We start from the raw sequence: 25,215 nt of genomic DNA, 5'->3' as shown, positions 1-25,215 counted from the left end.
CAACTCCCATGGTGCCTCGGAGCGCCCCGGGCCGCCCTGACGGCCACGTGACGGCGGTCACATGACTGAGCGGCGGGGCAGGCCCGGTGGAGGAGCTGCCGCCGCCGCCCCGCATGGCCAACGTCGCCAAGAAGGTGTCCTGGTCCGGCCGCGACCGCGACGACGACGAGGACGGGCGTGCGGGCGAGACCACCCCGCTGCTCAACGGTACCGGCCCCGGCGCGGCGGGCAGCGCCCGGCAGGTGGGTACCGCTACCGGGAGCGGGGGGGGGTCTGCGCCGTCCCGGGCCGCTCTGCGCCGGAGGAAGCACGGAGATCGCTGGGGCCGCGGGTCGGGGTCGTGTCTGCGCCCCCGTCCCTCCCCTGTAGTGTTTAAGCGCGTTCTTGCCCCGGCGCTGGGTGGGGGCGGTCGGGGTCGGTCGCTCTGGGCTCCCGCAGGCTGGGAAAGCAGAACCCGTCGGGACCCGGCGTGGGGAGGGGCCGGGGCACGGGGCACTCGTGGGGGAAAAACTGAGCGTGGGACTGAGTCAGTGGTCAGCCGGCAGCCGTGCGGGCCGGCTCCATCCCTGCTGCAGCCCTTGGCCGCTCCTCCTCCGCCGTGGGACGGTCCCTGCCAGCAGGACCTTGCGCGGAGCAGGGCCCTGCTCCTGCCCGCTGGGGCTGCTCTCCTCATTCAGAGAATCGCGGCATGGATTGGGTTAGAAAAGACCTTAAAGCTCATCTTGTTTTACCCCCTTACATGGGCAGGGACACTTTCTGCTAGACTAGGTTGCTCCAAGCACCGTCCAGCTTGGCTTTGAACACTTCCAGGGATAGGAGGACAGCCACCACCTCTCTGGGCAACCTGTGCCTTATAAGGAAGAATTTCCTGCTGACATCTAATCTATTCTCCTTTTGTTTAGTTTGAAGCCATTCCCCCTTGTTCTGTCTCTATCTGTCCATATAAAATTCATTTCTACTAAATTCATTTCTGCTAGAAATATCTTTCTGTGAGAGCCTGATGCCTGATGTGCTGCTGCTGCCCAGATCAACAGGTAGGGCTCAGACACAAGAGCCTCTAACACTGGAGTGGTGGAGGGTGTCCTGTGGGATGTTACTGGCATAAAGCAGGTCCAGGGTGGGCCATGTTACAGAGAGGGGCCAGTTCCTTCTGGCAAGTTAATTTTGGGTAATTAAGTGAAGAGAACTTCTCTCCAGTGTACCCCCAGGCTGTTAGTCATGCTGCCTGCCTGGCGGTCTCTCCCCCACAGGCAGCTCAGCACCTTTACCAGAGTGGAGCTGAGGGCGGGTGGGCTGTGCTGGGCTGTGGTGTGGATGGGATGTTGGGATGGGTCCGTGGAGCACTTTTGTGCCAGCACCAGGTGGGACAGGCACTGCCTCCAGGTGACATCCTCAAATTTCCTGTGGGGAGTTTTCTGGGCGACTTGAGCTTAGATAGGGAGGAGCAGTGCCAGGTTCTGGCAGCTGTTAGCAGGGATGTCTCGCCCAGCACGATTCCGTGCTGCCCTGCTCCTGGGCAAGTCAGAACAGCGGGCTAATTAGAGGGAAATGCAGGGCTCGTTAGGCTGGAAGAGCCTTGTGTAGTGCTCTGGGACCTGGGAACGGCAGCTGGAAGGAGGCAGCTGTGCCGTGGCAGCTGTTCTGGGGTGAAAATAAAAGTAATCCTCCTGGGCAGTGCAACAGGACCCCGTATACTTACAGCATGTGGGGAATTCTGCGGGTTTGAAGGGTATTAGTATAGGGATTAACCAGATCTCGTGGCTGGGGGTCATTGGGAAAGGGTTTGGAAGAAGTGCTTGAGGCCTGCTGCAGCAGGGGCAGGTGGAGGTGGACACCCACCCCTGCCAATGTGACTTATTGTCACCCTGTCCCTTCACAGCGCAAGCAGCTCGGGTCCCAGCTGGTGACGTGGTACTACGTGGCATTTTCCTTGGCAAGGGAGGAGAGGGAGTACCTTGCTGGAGCTCCAGACCACACGTGCCCCTGGCAGTGGCCACTGTCGTGCTGGGGTTGTATTTTGGTGTCAGACAGCTGCCTCTCCCTTTGCCCTAGATGACTTTCAGTCGTATGCATTGAAGTGGGAAGGCAGGACAGAGAGGAGAGGCTGGAGCTGCTTAGCTCAGGGGAGATTTGAACTTGGTACTTGTGGTAATACAATAAAAATGTCCCCTAGCGGAGCTTCTTCCCTTTCTCACGTGCTTGTTTAATGGAAATGAAAGTGATCTTAAGGTGACTAGAGGAAATACGGGTCTGTAGCTCCCCAGCTGACAGCTGTGAGGGACTGAGATCGAGTTCTTGTGGGCGGGAGGTGAGGAGAGGCTGGATAAAGACACCTATGGCCATAGTGGGGGTGTGAGAGGCCTGTCCCTGAGGTCTCCTCTGGTTTGGGGCCAGCTGAGCTGACTAAGCCTTCATCCTCTCACCAGGGCTTTTTGGTGCCTTGAGTATATAAAGAAGTGAGAGGCAGCCTATACCTCTGAGCATCATGCCTGCCGTGGGCCGTCCCTTTCCTGTGTTCTCGAGCTGTGTGTGTTGGTTCTCAGGCTGGGAAGTGGGTGGAAAATTTTAGTAAGAGCAGCCAATTTCCATCATGAAGCATTTTTTGTCAAAGAACGTTTCTCCTTTGCTACCATTGAAGATATGCTGTAAGATATTTGTGCTGAAATGCCTTGACTTTGGGATTGGTTTAATGCTCCTGCTTCAGAGGCTGCCTGGAACAAGGGGTCACCAGGACCAGGCTGCTACTGGGCAGATTGTCCTTCTTAGCCTCTGCGTGTTTATTCTGCATCTCTGGATGTTGTTGGTCTCATTTTCTTTAACCTCAAGCAACAAGTTGCAAAAAACGTGGCCAGGCTGCAATCAAGAAGTCTTGGTGGGAGGAGGCAGAAAAAGAGAACTAATAGTGCTAGGTGAGCCCTGATTCCTGGCAGATGGGCCAGGGCTACTGGCAGAGAGGCTGCTTGTCCCTGCTGTTGTGAGCCTGGAGGTGACTGCCCTGGAGAGCCACTGCCCTCGAGTGGTGGCAGGAGCTTCCCCCAGCACAGGAACTTCAGGAAGTTTCCTGCTGGTTGCTCAAGCTATCAGGGACTATGGCAGTGCTTCATCCTTGTGCTGCTCCTCTGCAGAGGGGACACGTGCGACAAGTGCCAAGAGAAAGGCCAGGGCAATGACAGCATTTCCCATCCTCGGGGAGGTGAGGGTCAAGGAGCAGCTGTGCAGGAGCCTGGAAGCAAAAGCGTAGCCAAGTGGTGACATCTCGGGGAGAGTCCAGGTGCTTTCTCTCCTGTTATGAGCCTGGAGATGAGGAGCCCCATTCTCTCCTGCTGTGAAGCATTTTGGGGATGATGCTGGGTTGGTTTGGAGCCCGTCTCAGCTCTGGCTTTGTGCCAGAGGAGGGGGGTTTCAAAAGCCCTGCAGCTCATCTCCCCCATTCACTGCTGGTGACAGGGTTCTCGTGCCGGTGACACACCAGTGACACAGCCTGGTAGGAGGGACAGAGTGTTCTGGGGCCAAGAGTGCCCTGGGAGCTGGAAATCCTCTTCCTTCCCTCCCACAGTTTCTGTGGGCTCCGTCTGTGGTCTGTGCTGGGCTTTATCTCATCGATAATGGAAAGTCATGTGCTGCCAGTTCGGTACTGAGCACAGGACGGTGACAAGGGGCAGTGTCTGGGGGAGGAGGTCTCCTCATTCTCCTCGTGCTGGGTCATGTCCTGCAGTGAGGAGCCTTGCTGGCTCATCCCTGTGGAAATGGGCTGTGGAGCAGAGTCCACATCAGACTTCTCACATCTGGAGATGGCAAGAAGATCTCCCTGAGAAGCACCAGCTTCTCCTTGTGTGTCTTGCCACGTGTTCCAGCCCCCAACTCTCTTGCTGAGCTCACTTTTTGTGCCTTTTCTGTCCCAGGAAGCCCAAACTGGATGCCAAGTCCCAGGTGTGCTATTGCAGGTACCAGATGGAGGTGTGGGATCCCTTCCCCAGACCTTCTGGCAGTGGTCTTGCACCACCCAGGAGGGTGTTGACCACCTCCACTCCAGGTCTGTGCCACTGACACCTCTTCACTCACCCACCAGGTTGCTGCAAGACTTTTTCAACAAAGCTGCTTTCTGACCACTGGGACTCCTCCATCCCAGGTGCAGGCCTTTGTATTTGCATCTGTTGAATTTGTGGGCTTCCCTGCAGCCTGGTGAGGTCCCTTGGAGGAGCAGCCCTGCCTGCCAACATTCCTGCCCACTAACACTGATGATAAACAATTTTTATTCAGATCAAGGCTCCAGACATCTCTTTGCAGAGCTCAGAATGGAATTTACCACCTAAACAGGCTGAGGGCTGGGTGCTATCACTCGTGTACTACTGGCAGAGTGAGGCTCAGTGTGTCCCAGAGCCTCTCCTGGGGCAGGAGAGCAGTTAACCCATCTGTGCCCTCTGGGTTTTGGCAGCAGTGCATGTTTTTATGTGGAGATAATCACAGCACAGTCACACCAACATCACACGTACCCAGGATCAGCAGCTGCCTTGGCTGAGTTTGAAAACATCCCAAGGAGGGCATTGCTCGGTGAATCTTTGAGCTGTGCACAAATAACCCTTTCTCTTGGCTCCAGGCTGCCTGAATGTCACCTTTTTCTCTTATAGCTGGGTGCTGATGGAAGTATCTTTTTCTTGTCTTCCTGGCATGTGATCCCTGTGGCAGGCGGGACAGGAGCCAGGCCTCTGCTTGCAGATGCCAGAGGGGTGCCAGGACTTGGGGGCAGGATATTAAAAATATCCTGCTTGTCTAAGGAAGTTCAGCTTCAGGCTCCACTGCACCTCCTTTCCCTTCATCTGTGCTTGTGTCCTGCTAGTGCTTAATTGATTGGGAATTGAGCTGCTGGGCCCTGGCTGCTTTTTGCACAGGGGAGGAGGGAAGGGGGTGGGGTGTCACTGGTTAAGCCACATTTGGTTTTTCTGCAGACCCCTGTAGCTAACAGAAGGAGAATTTTCCCTGAAGGGCTGGTCCTGCCTGGGGTCTTACACAAGGGACAAGGCATGAGTGACATTTTCCATCTCCTTGCCTTGATCTTGCCCTAGATGTGTGGCACCTAACGGGAGCCTTAAATCCTTCTGCTTCCTCAATCCAGGTGGGGGTGTCTTCCTTTGCAAGATCTCAGCTTTGTCCCTCCAGGTTTCAGGGCAAGGAATGTGTCCTTCCCCCTCCTCAGGATGGCAGGAGCCTGGTTGGGACCTATGCCTGCCACCAGAGCAGCTGGGCACTGGCAGGCACTGGAACAGGCAGTTCCTGCATCCAGCTTGTGACCCTAAGTTCCTATCCAGGGAGGTGACAGCTTTGTGTGTGCCCAGCTCATAGAAGTCCACAGTGGTCTGCTCTGACTGCTGGGAAAAGGGTCCACCTGTATCCTTTCCACTGGGATTGTGGAGCTATCATGGACCAGAAACAAAGCCCAGGCTGGTTTTGCCAAACCAGTGTCTGAAAATGGCAGCATGGAGCACTTTGGGCTGGGGCTGCTGGGGGCTAAAGGGCACCAGAGAGGGTTTGAGAAGCTGGGGCAGAACCCATCTGCAGGTCAGGGAGTGAAGGAGAATGTGGAGCAGAGGGAAAAATGGGAAAATAGGTCAGGCTGCAAACACAAAGGGATATTCTTCCTCTGCAGTGACGTGCACGGCTCCCAGCAGCTCTGGCCTGCACGTTCCAGACGGGATCGTGGGGATTAAAGCAGCAGGGGGCTCAATCTGGGACCTGCCAGCAGAGAGGGACCGATGTGCCAGAGCCCTGCTGTTGCTCACCATCCCTCTTTATCCTCCAGTTCTTTAACCTGGCAGCTGGGGAGGGGTGAGGCTCTGGAGGGGAAGATCTTGATGCTGAGGAGTGGTGTTTGGGCTGTGCTTAGGGACAGTGCTCGGATCCTTGTGCATCCCTGTGTTTTGCAGCGACGGAGGGGGTGACAGCAGCCTGCCTGCTCCAGCTGGGTCCCCTTGTGGCACTGCTCAGCTGCAGCCCAAGCCCCTGCCTGCCTCATCCGGGTGACAGAGGTGCCCCAAACAGTCCAAAAGCTCCCATGTTATGCAACTGCACTGCCAGTAACAAGCCCGAGTGTTTACTAGTGAAAGGAGAACCTGCTCCCCAGGGGGAGATGCAAACGCTGCTTCCCAGCATCACACTGGGGCCGGCTCAGAGGCACCAGTGTCCCCAAGGCTGTGCAGGAGCAGTGTGACCGCTTCCTCTTGTGTCTCCTGGCTGGCAGCCAGCCTGGCTGTCACTCTGGTCCTGGCTGCTCGGGGGGTGACAAACACGCTGACGTGATGTGCTCCTCTCCCCGCCTGGGAACCGCTGCTGTGGAGCAGATGGCAGAGCCAGACATGCCCTCAGCTGCCCCTTGCTGCTGGCTGGGCCCGCCAGCTGAGGGCACGTCGTGGTGAGCTGGTGGCTGTGGAGGTGGTGCGTTGTCCAGGGGCTCTGTCCCTCCCCAGCCTCAGGGGAGCACGGAACGTGCCGCTCGGCACAGGTTCGCTCGGTGCTGCGCCAGGAGCCGCGCTCGGTGCCAGACGCTGGTGGTGGCCAGTCCCCAATGAGCCGCTGCTGTCTGGCACCTTCCCAGGTGAGCTGGCGCTGCCAGCTGACAGGTTGGAGCAGCTCACCCAAATCCTGGCAGGCTGTTGCTGCCCCTGGTACCCTCCAGGGCACTGGATCCCACCTCCTTGGTGTGTCCTCCGAGAGCAGGGTGCTGCGTTTTGGGGGGCCCTGGCAGTGGTAGGCGGGCAGAGCTCTGTGAGGGAGGCAGAGCATGAGCATCTTGCATGCCTGCTCCTTCCTCCTGAGAGGTTTGAAGTGCATTCAGGAACTGACCTCATTTTCCCTTCTCTCCTCAGCTCACTCCTTCCTCCTTCCTGCGCATCGGGCAGCTGAGCAATGTGGACCTCAACGAGGACATCCATGAGCTGGTGAGTAGCACAGGGAGGGGCCCACTGTTACGGAGACCCCTTCCCATCTTCCACTAACAGCTGCTGTTGTTCCCTCCTTCACGTTTTGCATGTTCCACGCGGACTCCAGCACTTCTTCTGGGGCTGGGTGACCTTTGTGGCGTGGGCAGCTGCTGCTGCCCCAGGGGCCCCTCTGGCATCCTCAGTAAATGCCCTAATTCGGAGCTGGGAACAGCTTGCACAGTCAAAGGTGTTTGGGAAACAGAATTTGGTTTCTGCCCAAAAACATGGGTTTGCTTGAAATAGCTCCTTGCTTTTGGCCTAAGGAATTTCCTGCCAAGGTGAAAGGTTGCCCTCAACTGGAGCATGGAGTTGCTTGGATTCAGTGCCAGGTCAACATGGCAGTGTGTACCCAGCTGGGCAAACCCTCCACCTGCTGCTGGGGAGATGTTGTGCCTGGGGATGGGGGGGTGCTTGGTGAGGGTGCACCCCTGACAGCTGGTCCAGCTGCATTAAATCCCACACATCCACCAACTGGTGGAAAATCATCCCAGATCCCTGCCTGCCAGGCAGCTTGCACCTGCAGTCCTCTGTGCCTCTCCTGAGAATCAAAAGGAGTTAAACCAGCAGTTGCATGGTGGATGGGAAGGTTGGACTTTGACCTGACCATCCTAAGTTGTGCATCACATCCCACAGGAGACAGAGCTCCCTCGGCAGCATCCCAACGAGATCCCCCACAACGAGAAGCTCCTGTCACTCAAGTACGAGGTAAATGCCCATCTGCCCCATCTCAGCTCTGCCCTCTGGGATGCAGCAGGTGAGGTGTGAGGGGCAAGGGCTCACAGCTGCCCAGTGAGGGTGGTTTCAGTGGGGAAGGAGTGGAATCGAGGGAAGAAAATGATACAGGAGCAGGGGGAGGGGCTGGGGGCAGCACTCCCCAGCATGAGGGTCTCTTCACCTGGTAGACAATAACAGCATCTCCCTTTCCCAAACTAGAGCTTGGACTATGACAACAGTGAAAACCAGCTATTCCTGGAGGAGGAGAGGAGGATAAACCATGCGGTGAGTCTTGCTGGGCTGCCCACAGTCATCTCAGCTGGGGTGGCCCAGAGAAGCTGTTCCCCCTGCCTGGCTGCTGGGGAGCTTCTTTGTGCCAGAAGAGGTTGTGCTTAAAGCCTAGCTTTAAGCTTAAAGCTGGGATGGGTTTATGGGCACTGACCAGCTTGTGACAAGCCGTGAAACCACAGGATCAAGGACCCAGCGTGGGGTGGTTGGAATGGGAGCTAATCTGGGTGCCTGTGGTGGCATTGCCTGGTGACATGGGGCAGGTCCCTGAGCAGAGGGACTTCTGGAGTCATGTGAAACATTTGCCCTGGGGGCTTTGGGAATCAGTGCCACAGCAAGAATCCCAACAGGATGGGCCTAATGGAGGCAGGCAAGCTGGGAAAGCACCTTAGGGATCCCACAGAGGTACAAGAGCACTGCTTAAAATCAGTAAATTGTGTCCAGGCTTTGCTGGGTCAGCCAGCATTGGTGCTCCCTGGCTCTCCTTGGAGCTTCCCAGACTTGGAACTGTGTTGGGGAAGGTGGCAGGTGTGTTGGGGTCCCCTCAATGCCAGGCTGCATGGCAGCAGGGTGTGACTGCTATCTGCCCCTCAGGCTTTCCGGACAGTGGAGATCAAGCGCTGGGTCATCTGTGCCATGATCGGCATCCTCACTGGCCTTGTCGCCTGCTTCATCGACATCGTGGTGGAGAACCTGGCTGGCCTCAAGTACCGGGTGGTGAAGGACAGTATCCTCACAGAGCAGTGGCTGCTGGCCAGCTGGGACCTCTGGAATCTCCTGGGAGCCATGAGAGGGGTCATGGGGGAAGAGGGCAGCGCTTCCTCGCTCCGGTTTGGTGGCACAGACTCTGCTGCCCAGTTGCTCTGCAGGGCTGAGCTGTGGCTGGGCACTGCTGTAACAGAGGAGGCTCATTTCAGCTGCCTTGGATGCTCTAAGTGACAGGGGGCTTGGAGCAATCTGGTCTAGTGAATGGCATCCCTGCCCATGGCAGGGGGTTGGAACTAGATGGCTTTTAAGGTCCCATCCAACCCAAACCATCCTGTGATGCTGTGAGATGCTGCAGTGGGAGGGATGGTACCCCAGCAATACTGCTCTTTCCTTGAGCTGCTGCCCCAGACATCGACAAGTTCACTGCCAAAGGGGGCCTGTCTTTCTCCCTGTTACTCTGGGCCACCCTGAACGCCAGCGTGGTGATGGTGGGCTCTGTCATCGTTGCCTTCATAGAGGTAGGAGTTTGGAACTGTTCTAGTTTCTTTGCATGGGCAAAGCAGGGTCATGTCTCCAGAAAACATGCAAAATTTTGTAAATAGTGAATGTATTTCTGCCAGTTTGGCTCCTGGTAGCATCAGCTCCTTGGTGTTGGCTGCAGCTGTGCTGTGGAGTTTCTGTGGGGCTGTCAGACTGCTGGGATGTGCCAGAGGCTGTGCTCCAGCCTTGGGCGGGGGTGCAGCTCTCCCAAGCCTTGGCCCTAGCTCAGCCTCTCTTCGTTGGGTGTACATGAGTACCAACAGATACCAGTGTGGCTGGGTGCCTCAGGGACAACCTCTGCAGGACAAGCCAGGGACCGGGACTCCCTATGGATCACTCTAATCCACAGTGTCTTCCTTGTGGCTTTGCCCTTGCTCTCCCTGGCCACCAAGTGTGACCCTTCTGTAGCTGTGACAGGGTGGGGAAAAACCTGAGTGTCCCCAAGAACCCAGCCAGCTCATTTTCCCTGGCACATTTGCCCTTAGGAAGTAGGTGCCCCCCTCAAGCCCACCTCCAGAGTCTGTTGATAAGCTTTGGCCTCATCTCAGAGCCACCCTGACGGTGTGCAGGGTGTCCCCTGTGCTGAGAGACAGGGGTAAGGTGGCTGTTGTGTCCCCACCCTGTGTGTGACAGCCACTCACGCTCTCCCTGCTCCCTACAGCCCGTGGCAGCCGGCAGCGGCATTCCCCAGATCAAATGTTATCTCAACGGTGTGAAGATCCCACATGTTGTCCGCCTCAAGGTAGGAATCGGGAGGTGGTGGGATGGCCTGGGCACGTTGTGTCCTCCTGCAGTGGTCCCTGCCCACATTGTGGCACAGCAGGAGCTGGCATGAGCTCCCAGCTCCATAGCTGTTTCCCCCTCAGTGCCAAGAGGTTAAATCTCCTGCCCTGGGACTGGCAGCTGGGTAGATTTTTGCTCTGGACAAGAAGAAAATTGACCAACTCTGTTGCCACAATGCTGGGGCTGAGAATCACAAGTTCTCCGGGTGGTTGGCTCCTCCCATGCCTCAGGGCCCGCTGGGTCTGTGTCCCCTGTGGCTGCCATGGCTGTGTTCCTCGTGCCACCCCTGTGACATGCTGTGCCCTTCTCTGTTTTGCAGACCCTGGTGATCAAAGTCTGTGGGGTCATCCTCTCGGTGGTCGGTGGCCTGGCTGTTGGGAAGGTGACGTGCACAAAGCTCTCTCTGACGTGCTGCTGCTGTGTTGGTCCCCACTGCTGGCACGTGTGTCACAGCCTGTCACCGGTCCTGTGCTGGGGACAGAGTGCTGGGCGCCCTGCAGTGACTTCCCAGTGTTATTCCCTGGTGTCTGCTGGCCAAGGTGGCTGCGACGCTGCCAAGCTTGAGGAGCCCCTGGGGCATGTGGTGCCACCATGCCAGCCCGTGTGTGGCTTGGCTGAGGGCAGGAGAGCAGCAGCCTCTGTCCCTCAGTGGTTGTCCTTGCAAACAGTAGATGAGGGAGACTTGGGTACCCCATGGGGACCTTTCTGGCTTGCAGGGATTGAAGGCAGGCAAGGAAAATACTTGTCTCCTCGGCTGGTGGGAACAGGAGGTGGGCACAGGAGGCACATGCAAGAATAAGGACTTCATAAAACCATGGAATGGTTTGGGTTGGAAGAGACCCTAAAGATCCTCTCATTCCAAGCCTTTGCCATGGACAGAAACACCTTTCACTAGATCAAGTTGCTTAAAGTTCTATCCAACCTGGTCTTGAATACTTCCAGGATGGGAAGGGGGAAAACGTTAAGGTCTGTATTTGCCTGAGGGAAATACTCCCATCCAGCTTCAGGACTGCAAGCTGGTGAGCAGCATTCAGCCATTCCTGTTCTTCCTTCCCTGATCTGACTCTGCTCTCTGGCCCCTAGGAAGGACCCATGATTCACTCTGGATCCGTGATTGCTGCTGGGATCTCCCAGGGGAGATCCACGTCGTTAAAGCGAGACTTCAAGGTTGGTGTTGAGGTCTGAGGGGTTGTGCTGCAGGTGCCCTTCTGTGCCATACCTGGCTGTTCCCACTGGTGGCTTGGCATTGTCCATATCATACCCTGTGTCTTCCGAAGCTCGTGCCCATGGCCAGCCCTAAAGCCACCTTCACTCCTGTTTCAGATCTTCGAGTACTTCCGCAGAGACACAGAAAAGAGGGACTTTGTGTCTGCTGGAGCTGCCGCCGGCGTCTCGGCTGCATTCGGTGCCCCTGTGGGTGTGTGTCTTGGCTCTCTGGCACTGAGCAGTGCCTGGACATGGATTTCCTCAGGAGGTTGCTCCCACTTGCTTGGAGGCAGCTGCCAGGATCTGCATAGGGCACTGCAGGAGCCTTCCAAGTTTTCCTGCCATGCCATGCAGGTGTGGGCCCTGCCCAAGGGCAAGGGCATCATCTACCTCAGATCCCAAAAGTTGCGTCTGTGGGATGGAGGATGGCAGTGGGGGGCTTTGCTGTGATCAGTGCATCACTGATGGCTTGGTGGGCTTGCCTGTGAGAGGATCTGGGCAGTGTGGGCACATGGTCTGGGGTGACTCTTGGGTCCTCAGCTGGTGCTGTAGCCAATGAGCTGTGGCACATGCCCCTTGTGAAGATGTTGTGTCTTGCGTTTGCAGGGGGTGTCCTGTTCAGCTTGGAGGAAGGGGCTTCCTTCTGGAACCAGTTCCTGACATGGAGAATCGTAAGTGCTGGAAAGCAGTGGAGAGCTGCTGGTTCTGGTGTGAGGCATTCCCTTTTCCGGGTGCCCTGCAGCCCCAGGCCTCCTGACAGCCCTGCTCCAGCAAGGGTAACCCATCCCACAGAAGAGCATCCCAGCTCCCCTCCTGTGCCCTGGTCCTTAGGGGCTGAATTTGGGCCTGGCTGAGCTCCGTCTTGCTGCCAGCTCCTTTTCAAGGGAGTTGCCTTGGGCTGTGCCCCAGGGCAACAGAGAGGCAAAAGGAGGAGTGAGACCCTGGTCAGGGTAAGCTGCCCAAAGTGCTGCCACAGGGAATGTGACCTCCTGTCCCCACCACACCATGGGCACCAAGCCCTGCCCAAGGGCCTTGGGGGGTGGTTTGGGGTAGTGCAGGGGGCATGTGGTGAGGAAATGGGGCTGGAGGCATCTGGCAGTGACTCTGGCCCATATCTCCTTCCAGTTCTTTGCCTCCATGATCTCCACCTTCACTCTGAACTCTGTCCTGAGCGTTTACCACGGCAATGCCTGGGATCTCTCCAGCCCTGGGCTTATCAACTTTGGCAGATTTGATAGCGAGGTAGGCACAGGTATTCCCCGTGTAGGGCTCTGGTGGGGGGTTAGAAGCAGCTCTTAGCCGCTTTTGGGACATCAATTTGTCTGTAATATCACCCAGGGGCTGAGGCAGGCTCTGCATTAGCAGGCTGTGGGGTCTGGCCAGATCTCAGCTCCACCAGCCCCAGCAGAAGGAGTTTCTGGAGTCTGTGGGCTGTTCAGCGGAGACTTTGAGCTCTGAAAGCCTCGTGCCAGTGCAGAGTTGTGCTGTCCCAGCAGTCAGTGACTGACTGTGGGGCTGCCGACGGGCCAGGAGATCTGAAACCCACTTCTTTCTTGCTTGCAGAAAATGGGATACACAATTCAGGAAATTCCTATCTTCATCTTTATGGGAGTGGTTGGTAAGAGAATGCTGCTTTTTCGATTTGATTAGTCTGAATAATTTCCTCTGTTCTCTGTTTGTGTCTAAAAAGCTTTGGCATCCAGTTTCCTGGGGAAAATGGGGAATCCATTAAATTCTGGAGCAGAAGCTGCTTGTGGGGCTTATGGAGGGGTGAGACCTGGATCCTGGCCCAATCCTAGTAGCAAAGTCAATCTCCTTTAACCCATGTTGAGCAGAATCAGTGCCTTGCAGTCCTGGGCAGCCCCTTGCTGTCATGTGAGCTGCCCTTATCCCCATGGATTTGGCCTGTCCTTTGCCTGCCTGGTGCCAGCACTGTGACATTGGGCCCTGGCTGCCCACTGCTGGTGCCAGGCTCCTCTTGGTGCCAGGTCCTGGCTGGCTACAGGGACAGCATCCACATGTGGGTTGCCCGGGGTGTCTGGACTGCCAGTCACTCTGGATGGGTTGCAGATGATCTTCAGAGATTCCTTGGGTTGTGGGCAGCCCTGCATGCTGAGCTTTTCCTCTCTCACATTCGCAGGTGGGATCCTCGGAGCCCTGTTCAATGCCCTCAATTACTGGTTGACGATGTTCCGGATCAGGTGAGAGCTCACAGGTAATGAAAGCGATTGATGTGGGTTGGCTGGTGCCTTCTGCATTCCTTCAAAGTGGCACTCTCAGATGGAGCAAGGCTGTAATCTCTCACTTAATGTGAGCAGCAGCAGGTCCTGAGAGATGCCATGTACCTCTCGCTGCCTGTGGCCGAGGCTGTGACCCACAGCATCCCAGCACTGCTCTGACCCTGCCAAGTATTTCCCTCCAGTGACTGGAGGGCCCAGAGGGGTGCAGACGCTGCAGACCTGACTGTCATGTGCTCTGAGAGGAGTGAGAGAAGGCAGAGAGCTGCTAAAGCAAACTGAGACCAGTCTGGCCAAGCCAATACCTGTCGCCAGCTTTTCAAGCAGCAGGACAGCCTGGCAGGGTCTGGGCAGGGAGCAGAGGCAGCCAGGCTGTCATATGCCTGATGTGACATGTCCAGTCAGGCTGGGGCTGATCCTGCCCACACCCCTGGGTGCCACCCTCACTCCTCTGTTCTCTTCACAGGTACATCCACAGGCCTTGCCTCCAGGTGGTTGAGGCCATGCTGGTGGCAGCAGTGACGGCAACTGTGGGATTTGTCATGATTTACTGCTCAAGAGATTGCCAGCCCATCCAGGGGAGTTCTGTGGCGTATCCCCTGCAGGTAGGACATGCTGCAGAACAGCATTCAGGGTGGGGGGCACCCTGAGCCTGGGGGGCTCAGCAGGGAGACAAGACCCTGCTTGGGTTTGGGGTATTGGACCTCTAAGTTGATGCCCTCCGGTGCAGGCAGAGCTGCTGTAGGTGTCCTCCCTGCCCAGAGCTGCCTCCTCACTGGCACATGTCCCTCAGTCTTCCATGCTACTTCTAACTCTTTCTTATCTTGCCTTTTCAGCTTTTCTGTGCTGATGGAGAGTACAACTCCATGGCCACTGCCTTCTTCAACACACCTGAGAAGAGCGTCGTCAACCTCTTCCATGACCCTCCAGGTCAGTGCACCCAGCAGAGAGGGTCCATGCAAGGTGGCCAGTGTGTTGCTTGACCACTCCTGGGGCAAGACAGGGGATGAGTGGCCCGTGTGAGCTTCCCAAAACTCTGTGCTGCAGTGGTGGAAGGAGGAGGGATGGGTGCTGTGCCTGGTGGCACCTCTGAGCTCAGCCAAAGGGCTGTGGTGTCGGGAGACTGTGGAGCCAGGGACCCGTTTTTGTTCATGCACATTTGCATGCTGTGTTGCTTCTGAGTTGTGTGAGAGTGTGTCTGACCCTTGCTGTCTGTCTGAAGTCCTTTCTGGAAATGTTGCTGGATGTTTTCTTAATTAGCAGGGCCACTTGCCCCAGAATGACTTTACCTTCTGGGTTGTGGAGGTGGATCTTGGGGTTTGGATTGGCTTGAGAAATGCAGTTTGGTTCCCAGGTTCCAGCTTCATTTTCTTTGGACCTGGTGTAACCCCAGCATCTCCTCTGCCTGTTGTGGAATCTTGAGTTCTGTGCCCAGCTGCACTTGGGTGGGGAACAGAAGGATCCTCAGCCCAGAGGGTACAGCCTGGCCACCTGCAGCCAAGAGATGACCATCCTGTGTCTTGGGGCTGCTCGCTGCAGTGCTGAGTCCTGCCTGGCTCAAGGCTTCTGTCTGAAGGAGGGGTTGCAAAGTGCTTGTTTAAACTAGACTGGGCTGCCCAGCAATCCCAAAATAGCACTTAGCTGGGTTGTGGGGTCAGCAGGGTCTCGCTGGGATGGCACAGCCTGTGCTGGGGGACAGCATGGCACTGGCTGGAGCAGCCATGGGAGCTGCACAATGGAAGGGAGTTTGTAGGACCTGCCCTGCTCAGTTGATCCCAAAGCTGGCATGGGGCCTCTGTCCTCCCAAGCTTGTCCTTCAGCCTTGGCAGTCCCTCCCTCGGGGCTTTCAAGTTCTTCATGGGAGGCTGGGAACCACAGGGCTGGGAGGGGATGGGTCATCGATGGGTCACGAGATGGAGGAATGGGATGTGAGGGCTTGGGATGGCTCTTGCTGGGTGGGGGCACTGGAGGGGGCAGAAATAACCTGAAGAGCCAGATTGAAAGGCCTGTGCTGCCAGGGCAGGAGGTGCAGCCCAAGAAGAGGGGCTCTTGCTGCTGGGAGTGTGTCGTGGGGCTGCTGCTGCCTGATCTGTGGCCATCACTGGGCTGTGGGACCAGCACTGACTCTGTTTTTCCCCACTCCAGGTTCCTACAACCCCATGACGCTGGGCATGTTCACACTGATGTATTTCTTCCTGGCCTGCTGGACCTACGGCCTGACAGTGTCCGCAGGGGTCTTCATCCCCTCCCTGCTGATCGGGGCAGCCTGGGGGAGGCTCTTCGGCATCTCCCTGTCCTACCTGACCAAGGGCTCGGTGAGTCCTGGCTGGGAAGCCGTGGCACTCAGCCCTTCTCCCTCACTGCTGGGCTGGTGGCATGTGCAGGGAGTGTGTCTGGAACTGGCTGAAAGCTCTGAAGTGGGCTGGCATCCTCACTTGATGTCTTCATGAGCTGAGTCTGGGCCTCCCCATGTCCCAGAGGAGCCCTGCCAGCAGCTGGGTTGTTCAGGCAGCCTCAGGCACCTCTCCCCACTTTGGAGGGGGGTTTGCTGGCCAGGATTCTGCTGGCTGTCTCTGGATGCCCTGGAGCCAGCGGGTGACTCGGCTCCTTCTCTCTCCTGTGCTCAGATCTGGGCTGATCCTGGGAAGTATGCCCTGATGGGAGCTGCTGCACAACTGGGTGAGTTCCCCATGGCACAGTGCTGGTTGGGGTGAAGTTGTCATGGGAAAAAGCACTCCCTGCTTCCCTGACAGCTTCCTTCCCAGCTGAAGTCCAGCCTGGTTGTCAGCTTCCTAATCACCCTGCCAAGCACAGGCAGTGCTGGGACACCAGTGAGGGCTGGGTTCACCCAGGGCACCCCTGGGTGGGCAGTCCTGGATCACTGAGAGATTCAGGGCCCTCAGGTGTTCTGTGATGCCCTCACTCCATTTTCCTGTGCCCTTCTAAACCCCCAAACCCCCTGGGTGCCTCTGGCAGGTGGGATAGTGCGGATGACACTGAGTCTTACGGTCATCATGATGGAGGCAACAGGCAACGTCACCTATGGCTTCCCCATCATGCTGGTGCTGATGACAGCAAAGATCGTGGGAGACTACTTTGTGGAGGTGAGAGCTGTTGTGCTCCTCAGGACTGTGGGTCAGGGCTGGTGGTGCTGGGGGGCCAGGGTGGGGCCAGGACAGGCATGTGCCCGCTCTGTGCCCCTTGGCACCTCACCAGGCTTCTCCTGATGGCTTGGCTCTTGTTGCAGGGACTGTACGACATGCACATCCAGCTGCAGAGCGTCCCCTTCCTGCACTGGGAGGCCCCAGTGACATCCCACTCCCTCACAGCCAGGTGGGTGGGCTGGGCATTGCTGTGGTAGCAGCTTTTGGACCACACTGTTGGCCTGAGCTGGGAGTGGAGGTGGTGACCTTTTGGTCACAGGAGCCTGCTGCCCCCTGGTACCACCAGCTCAGCTTCTTCCCCAGCAGGGATGTGACCTGCAGTGTGTTCCTTCCTCTCTCCCTGGCAGCTTTTGGGGACAGAGGAGGCATGAGCACTGAGAAGTCGTGTGTTGGGGGCTATTTAGGGTGTGTGGGTGGTGAGGCCTTGGCACACGTTGCCCAGAGAAGCTGTGGCTGCCACGTCCCTGGAAGTGTCCAAGGCCAGGTTGGATGGGGCTTGGAGCAACCTGGTCTAGTGGAAGGTGTCCCTGCTCATAGAAAGGGTTTGGAATGAGATGAGCTCCCTCCCTTCCCACCACAGCGTGCTGTGGTTGCATGATTTGGTGTGTGCTGCCGTGGGGCTGTGTTTCACCCGGAGCTTTCCCTGCAGGGAGGTGATGAGCACTCCTGTCACCTGCCTGCGGAGGATCGAGCGCGTGGGCACGGTCGTGGACATCCTCAGTGACACCTCCTCCAACCACAACGGCTTCCCCGTGGTGGAGAGCAACGCTGACACCACACAGGTAGGCTGGCTGCCACTGGGGAGGGGATGCAGCTGGGGTGGCCACACAAGGGCTGGCTGCAGTGTGGGACCCTCACACACGGTGCCCTGTTGCAGGTTGCCGGACTGCGGGGTCTGATCCTGCGTTCCCAGCTCATCGTCCTGCTGAAGCACAAGGTGGGTAATGCTGCGTGGAGACTGTTTGGGTTGTGTCTGCTGTCCCAGTTCTGGCTCAGGCTCCTTGCTGCCTGCCTTGCTTGGGAAGAGCTGGCAGAGGGTGCCTGTCATCCCCCTCAGCTCACCCAGAGGGATGGTGGGTGCTGCCATTCAGTGGTGGGGTTACCCCAGCATCATCCTGCACCCCACTGGGCTCACAAACCCTGAGCAAGTGGGAAACAGGCTGTGCTTCTGCAGATGGTCCATCTGTCCCACACTTCTGCCCTTTTCCCTCCCTGCCCCTGTGCATTGTCTTGGTGCCTGTGAGCTCTGCGGGATAGTCCCCAATCATCTCTTTCCTCCCAAGGTTTTTGTGGAAAGGGCCAACCTGAACCTGGTGCAGCGGCGGCTGAAGCTGAAGGATTTTCGGGATGCCTACCCCCGCTTCCCCCCCATCCAGTCCATTCACGTCTCCCAGGACGAGCGCGACTGCATGATTGACCTCAGCGAGTTCATGAACCCCTCGCCCTACACTGTGCCCCAGGTAATGGCCACGGACCCCTCTGCACAGCTCCCCAGGGATCAGGGTGGGCAATGGGTGCTGTCTGGGGCTGCTGCAGCCCCCCCATCCCCATTCTCCCTTGCAGGAGGCGTCTCTGCCACGGGTGTTCAAGCTCTTCCGAGCCCTGGGCCTGCGGCACTTGGTGGTCGTGGACAATCGCAATGAGGTGAGTCCCTGCTCGCTGTGTCCAAGCAGCCTGGGCTCCTCCAGGGGACAGGGACACGCTGTCCCCAGGCCCTGTGTGCCCACAGGGGGCTGTACCCCGTCCCTTTCCCGGCAGGTGGTGGGAATGGTGACCCGCAAGGACCTCGCCAGGTACCGCCTGGGGAAGGAGGGCCTGGAGGAGCTCTCGCTGGCACAGACGTGAGGCAGTGTGGTCCAGCAGAGACGTGCCCCGGCCCCTCGGAGCTGGGGACCCCCTTTTGCAGGAGGTGGGGAGAGGACCTGGCCAGTCCGTGCAGGTGTTGCAGTGCCTGGAGCACTGGCAGGGCCGTGCTGCCCCGGCCCTCCTGCCTGTTGCTGCCTTCCCACGTCTACTGCCTCCACTTGTCACCCCTTCCTCTGCTTCCCTGAGGGATCAAAATTCACCCTTGGCTCTGTTAGCTCCTGGAATAGGCTCTCCTTGAAGGTTGGGTGAAGGCTGGAGTGTTCCATGGGGAGCAGGAATGCCCTACTGAGCTGGACACACTCCTCTGACATGGCACGTGGCCTCTGTTGCCTCATCCACCCAGTCTGGGCTGTCTGGGACTTAGCCCTGCCCTAGCTCTGGCTGCAGGGCCTGTGAGAGGAGCAGTGGGGACATCATGGGGCTCCCTCCTACCCCCAGCACCTCATTCCCCCCTGCCCTGTGGTCCTGCTTGCTGGGTTGGGATGAGCTCTGGGGTTGCCTCCCTGCCTCTTGGGACTGAGGAGAGGGACGTGCCCTGCTTGGCTGTGCAATAAAAGGGCTCCCGTGGTTCTGCAGCTGCCGCCTCTGGCTCTTTCTTGGTTCCCTCAGCCACTCTGACCCCAGCCCACGTGTGGGGAGACACCCCTGGAATTTGGGGCAGGGATGGGGAGGGGAGAGCTGCCTGTGCTGGGGCGATGTTGGTCCTGCAGCCTGTGCCCTTCTGCCACCCCTGCAGTCCTCCCACTACTGCTGCTCCTACACTGGGATCCAGAGTCACTCCTGGGCAATATTCTGGCCCTTTCCAGCAGCCTGCACCCTTCCAGGCACCCCAAACCCCACCACCAGTCCTGGATTTGGTCAGGGGGTAGGAGCAAAGCCCTGGCACCTCACTTCTCCCATCTCCCCCTGTCCTTGCTCCTCTCCTTGGCATTGCCCTGCCTCTGCCCTGGGACTGCCCCTTCCTCACTTGGACACAGGCTGCCTGGTGCCTGGAGAGGCTTTTGACTGCGGGATCTGTGCTGAAATAAAGTCTGTTTGTACTTTTATTGTGGTGCTGCCTGTCTCTTGCTTCCCTTGGGGCCACTGTCCAGGCTCAGTTGTCCCCTTGGGCCTGAACAGAGCCCTGTCCCCACTCCTGCTGCTGGGAGGGCACAGGCTGGGGAGTGAAGGGGGTGGGGTGGGGCTGCATCCTGGGGGCTGCCCCCCCAGAAGGGCTCAAGGCAGGGGGTGGCTGCCCCTTCCTGGGTTCTTTTCCCTTTCAAGACCAACAAAAACCCACCACAAAGCAGAGGATGCCTCAGCTGGGCCCTGGTAACAGCCAGGTCTGGTGGCGGGGCTGTGGGGAAGAAAAGCCAGGCCTGCTCTCCTGTGTGGGTCCAGATCCCTGACCCTGCCATGGGGCAGGGGAGCTGGAAGGCACAGTGGCTCCCCAAGGCAGTGAAGGGTCCCCCCTGGGTGCTGCCAGCCGGGTGCTTTATGAGGCCCTGCGTCGCCCTTTGCCCTGGCGCGGCCGAGATAAGGGGATGGGATTCACCGACTTGGGCCGCAGAGTAAACACGGGCTGCTGGCTCCCGCCGGCACCGTGCTTCCCTCCTCTTCCCACTGCTGCCGGGGCAGCCAGCAGCCCCCGAGGGTCAAGCCAAGCCGTGGCCCTTTGTCACTGGCAGCAGGGATGCCACAGTGGCGGGTGGCAAAGGACACCACACACGCTGGTGCCTGGCAGGAGTCATTTATTCACTCGTCCCATCACCAGCTTCGACCCGGCAGCTCTGAGTGCCCCGGTGCTGGCACTGGGGCCACCAGGTTTATCATTAACTGGGTGGCACGTGGCGGGACTGGGGGCTCTGGGGCCACAGTGGGGTCACAGCCCAGCAAAGGCTCAGCCTCCAGCCCCAGGCGACCCGGCAGCTCCCGCCCAGTGCCTGGCAGCTCTGGCCCTGGCTCCACTGTCCAGTTGGCCAGGAGGTCGCTGAAGTCAGGGGTGCCAGCGTGAAGGAGGCTGGCAGGACCTGGGCCTGGCTCTTTCCAGAAGGAGGGTGGCAACTTCCTGTGGTGCATGGGGGTGATGTGGCCATACTTCCTCTCCAGCCGCTGTGTCTTGCTGCCGGCCACCCGGGCGGGCAGGCACCGGTGCACACCGTACTCAAAGAGCTCGGCCAGCGGCCCCAGCATGTGTGTGGCCCCCCGGGCTGCGCCGTGGGACCACGGCCTCGGGCACAGCCTCAGTGCTCTGGGGTGAGCCACAGTCCTCGGGCACGGGGCGGCTGCTGGGGGCCTCCTCCCGGCCCCGCCGCCCGAAGTAGCGCTGGATGTCGCAGCTGATGAGCTCCGAAAACTTGAGGAGACGCAGGGTGGTCTCAGCAGTGCTGGAGACACCGGCCAGCTCCGGCCTCACGCTCTCCTCCACTGCTTCCACTTCCTCCTCCTCTTCATCCTCTTCTTCTTCCTCCTCCTCCTCCTCCTCGGAGACGTCGGGGAAGTCAGGTTCAGGGTGCGTGGGCAGCAGGAGGCCGTGTGGGAAGGGCGAGGGCAGCCGCAACTCGGCCAGGGGCTGGATGACACCCGCAGCCATGTCAGCGCTCAGAGGCACCCCCGGGACTCACCCTGTGGGCAGGGACAGCGGGGTCAGGGTGACACACCCTGGCACCAGCCCTGACCCACCACCCAGCAGCCCTGAGAGGGCAGGGGACCATGTCGTGCCACATCATGGCCAAAGTGGGGCTGCAGGGCAGCATGGATGTCCCGCACATGCAATGAGATGTGGGATGTGGGGCATTGGGGATGTCCCCACTAGCCATAGGAAACAGGGCAGTGTCCCCACTCAGCCCTGGGACAGCGGGCAGCAGGGGTGTCCCCACCAAAACATGGGATGTGGGGCAGTGTGAGCATAACCCTGAGTCATGGGACATGGAGCAGCAGAGATGCCATTCCCCTACAAGCAACAGGACATGGGACAGTGGGGATATTCTAACTGAACCCTGGGATATCAAGCAACAGGGATGTCCCCATCAAGGCATGGGATGTGGGACAATGGGAATGTCCCTAAGTCATGGGACATGGGGCAGCAGGGATGTTCACTTTGATCTGTGGGAGACAGATGTCCACGGGATGAAGAGCAGTGGGGATGTGTTCCAGAGCTGTGGGGCAGAGGGATGTTCCCCTTCACCGCAGGGCTGTGCATGGAGGTGAATGGGGCTCAGCCCCCACCTTGCCATGCTGGGCTCAGTGCCATCGAGCCCCATGCCCTGCCCACACAATGGCCCTGTGGGTTCCCCTGCAACTGAGAGAACCCACTGCCTCCCTGCCCTGCCCCGGTGGGCTCTGGCCACAGCTGGGTCTCGCTGAGCTGGATGTGGCCCCTTTGTAGCTTGTACTACCTGTGCTGAAGGATCCTCACCCCTGCCTCTCTGCAGGACACCCCTGGCCATGCTGAGAGGGTCTCAGGGCAGGGAACAAATCCTGGGGAACCAGACCTGCTCCTGCCACACCAAGCATGGTGCCAGGACCTGCACCCAGCCCAAGATTGTCCTTGCCATCTCTGTGTGTCCCTCTCTGTGCCGTCCCCACCGCGGTACCCCCCGTCCTGCCTCCGTGCTGCCCCGGGGTGGGTTGTCGGGGGGGCTCAGCCTCACACCTCCGGACTGCGGGGAGAGGGGAGCGGGGCCACCCCACTGCCTGCCCCGCCGCCATCCTCAGCCGGAAAAACCCCCGGGGCAGGAGGGCATCGCCCGGGCCGCGGTTCCGCACTCACCTTGGCGCTGCCGCCCGGCCATGCATAGGCTCCCGCGCCGCTCCCCCTGCCCGTCCCTCCACCTGGGCCTGAAGTATTTATAGCGGAGCAGCGAGCTGACGGCTGGCAAATATTTGGTAGCCGTATTGTAATAGTAGACTCGGTAAACAGAGCTGGGGTTTGCTTTAGCACCCAGCAACGGGAGAGCGGCGCGGGGAGGGACGCGGGGACGGAAGGCAGGGCTCACCTTAATGGTTCACTAGCCAGGGGATTTTCAAGTGTTGTCCCTGTAAATTCACCTATTAAATCGGCAGCCCCAGCTGCCAAACTGCCCGCACACTTGTGCCGAGGGCTCTTATCTCCCTGCTGATTGGAGGTGAAATCAAGCTTTGTCAAATAGGCGTAAAATTAAATTTCATGCTATTTTGACTCCTGGAGTAGGGATCTTCTGAAGAACATACTGTGTATCGAGCGATGCCTCTGCAAACAGGGGCTGCTGCTGCAGTGGGCAAAGCCTTTCCGTGAGGTACCCCCAGGTGCTGCACTACCCTCATGCAGTTCAGACCACCCATCTCCAGCCTTGTGCCCCTTTGAAATGGATGTTGGGCTCCCCGACCAGCCCTGGAAGAGGTTTTGGAATCTGTGGATGCGAAGGTGAACATGCCATGTGGAGAGTGGCTGAGCCAGCCCCACGGCAAGGACAGCACCTGGATGACAGCATTTTCACCCTGTGTGTCCTGTGTCTGTGCTATGGCCTGTGGCCGTGCTGACCCCCACAGCAACTCCCCTGTGAGGACAGGGACGATGAAAATCAGCTCAGGTCCCAGAGGCGCTGTGCCAGAGGTGCCATTTCTGCCTTGGCAGCAGGACGTGCCAGCGGGGTCATCCGGGGCAGCACAGACCACGGCCAGGGGACACAAATGGCTGGGGGATGCAGGGTGACTGGGGACGCAGGATGGCCAGAGGACACAGGACAGCCTGCCCCTGACAGCTGAAGGGCACAGGATGGCAGGGGCCTGACACAGCACCCAGACTCTGTCACCGGTGTTGGGGACACTCAGGGAGTGGGACAATGGTCATTGGGCTTGGGGACACCCACAGCCCTGCTCCAGAGCTGTCCCCCTCTCCTGTTTTTGGAGTGACCGCAGCTCCTGGTCTCTCTCTCGGAGCCCTCCCTGCCCCCTGCCCTGAGCACCCTGTTCTGAGCTGTCCCCAGTGCTGAGATGGTGTCCCCAGCTCCTGGCAGGGTGCAGCACTGGCGAGAAGAGTGTCCCAGCCTGGGTAGGGCTGTCACCGACCCTCTCCCCGGGCCGGCAGCCCTGGGGCTCCCTGCAGGGGCGGAGCTGGGCACCGGCTCCGGCTCCGCACAGCTCCCTCTCCTCTCCCTAAACACTCACAGCGGCAACGCGGGGCGGGAGCAGCAGCCACCCGGGCACTGCTGGGCAAACACGGTGGGTGGGAGCTGATTAGCCACGGGCACCCTTCGGTTTGCTCCCCGACGTCACCCACTGTCACCCACCCGCCCGGCACGGCTCGGCACTGGCATGGTCTGGCATTGCTGCCGGCTTCAACCCGGGGGACCAGCCCTGGGAGCAGGACAGCCACCCCGATCCCCCACCACGATCCCCAGGGAACGGCGGCTTCCTCTGGTGTCCCCAGCCATCTCTGCCCCAGACCCTCTTCCTGCAGCGCAGGAGATGGGGAGAGCTCCCACAGCCTCCGGGACAGTGCGGCCGGAGGAAAGGGCAGCGCTGACCCTTTGCCCGGGTGGGAAGGGTCTGGGCATGCTGGCGAGGGGGTCCAGGTGTGGGACATGGTGTGGGGAGCACATGACTTGGCTGCCGGCTCACAGAGTTGGGAGTGATGAGGTGTCCGTCCTTTGTGGAAAGGAATAACGCACTTAGGGAACACTCAGGGCTCAGCAGGACCATTCCAAGGGCGAGCAGCAGGGACAGGCAATGCCGCTGCTCCTGCAACAGGCTTGGGCATGTGGTTTTGCACCCATTCGAGTGTCTAGGGTGGCCATTCCTGCTCCAAACCTTGCCAGGGCCGGGCACGAGGAGCTCCCGTCCCACAGGGAAGGGGTCTCCTGTCCGCAGAGACCCCCGCAGACAAGCAGGGAGGTGGCAGACCGCAGTCTGAGATGAGGCTGATTCTGCTCACCCGGGATGGTGCACCGGAGCGGGGCGGCGGCACAGCCCTGTCCGGGGCTGGCTCATTCTGCCTTTCCCTGAAAGCCAACGAAGCTTTAAATTTGTGGGAAAACCAGGCATGACTATGGCAAACGGAGCATCCTGCACCAGGGCTCTAGCTCTAACCCTCGCCGCCTTTGTAGCCCTGTGGCAGTAAAAAGAGCAGGTGGGATTTCTCCGGCATAGGGAGCATGCATAGGGCAGCCGGGGCCGGGAGCTCCCGGTGAAGAAACAAGAGGTAAAACTCGCGGGAGTGGTGCGAGATGGAGCTGGAGCTCAGAAAGCCAGACAGGGAACGCAGCACACGGCAAAGCTTCGCAACAGCCCAAGCTCCCCTGCAAACCACGGCCTCATCCTCCCCCCTCAGCCGGGAGAGCAGCCACGGACTGCCCAGCCCTGTCCTGCCCTGTCCTCGGTCCTCTCCTGGCTGTACCCATGTGCAAGGGGGTTCGTCCCCCTGTCCATGCATCCACCCTGCCTCCCGGTGCTTCCTCCCGGTCCCGGCCATGTGTCCTATCACCCCCTACCCCAGGCAGGGACTTTCCTTACCCCACATTTCCCCTCCCCACATTCCCCACGGTAGCCCCGAGCTGCCACAAGTGCGGTGGGGACGGCAGCGAGCGCAGCCAAGGCCTGCTCCGGGCACCAGCCTGGCCCCGGGGCACCGCTGCGGCCCAGCTACTGTGCCCACCCCCGGCGAGCCCTGGGGCGGCTGCCGGGGCAGCAGGGCAGCGCCGGTGTCGGGTCCGGTCCCACCGCGGCGGGGCCGGGGCCGCGCAGGGCCGCCGCCACCGCCGGACCACGCCCCCACCT

The 25,215-nt window shown here is 59.1% G+C and overlaps 2 protein-coding genes across 2 annotated transcripts; one reads left to right on the top strand and one right to left on the bottom strand.

Moving 5' to 3' along the window:
* Positions 1 to 56: 56 nt before the first annotated feature.
* On the top strand, positions 57 to 19,526 carry CLCN7 (chloride voltage-gated channel 7). The gene is made up of 25 exons (XM_039560478.1): positions 57 to 242; positions 6,861 to 6,932; positions 7,608 to 7,679; positions 7,908 to 7,973; positions 8,571 to 8,703; positions 9,093 to 9,202; positions 9,886 to 9,966; positions 10,327 to 10,389; positions 11,091 to 11,174; positions 11,331 to 11,424; positions 11,820 to 11,884; positions 12,339 to 12,455; positions 12,777 to 12,831; positions 13,354 to 13,414; positions 13,917 to 14,055; positions 14,287 to 14,380; positions 15,596 to 15,765; positions 16,078 to 16,129; positions 16,427 to 16,554; positions 16,698 to 16,783; positions 17,264 to 17,396; positions 17,492 to 17,551; positions 17,898 to 18,074; positions 18,178 to 18,258; positions 18,373 to 19,526. The coding sequence occupies exons 1-25, from the start codon at positions 114 to 116 to the stop codon at positions 18,457 to 18,459; spliced, it is 2,409 nt and encodes an 802-aa protein (XP_039416412.1). The 5' UTR covers positions 57 to 113; the 3' UTR covers positions 18,460 to 19,526.
* Positions 19,527 to 20,193: 667 nt separating this feature from the next.
* On the bottom strand, positions 20,194 to 24,901 carry PERCC1 (proline and glutamate rich with coiled coil 1). Its single transcript, XM_019281467.2, is given in 3 exon segments — positions 20,194 to 20,677; positions 20,679 to 21,084; positions 22,232 to 24,901. Coding segments are annotated over 2 exon segments (825 nt in total). The 5' UTR covers positions 21,053 to 21,084; positions 22,232 to 24,901; the 3' UTR covers positions 20,194 to 20,226.
* Positions 24,902 to 25,215: the final 314 nt, after the last annotated feature.

This window comes from Corvus cornix, chromosome 14 (genome assembly GCF_000738735.6).
Source record: "Corvus cornix cornix isolate S_Up_H32 chromosome 14, ASM73873v5, whole genome shotgun sequence".
NCBI lineage: Eukaryota > Metazoa > Chordata > Aves > Passeriformes > Corvidae > Corvus > Corvus cornix.
Note: the sequence above shows the minus strand (reverse complement) of the source record. Positions and strands in the feature narration are given on the sequence as shown.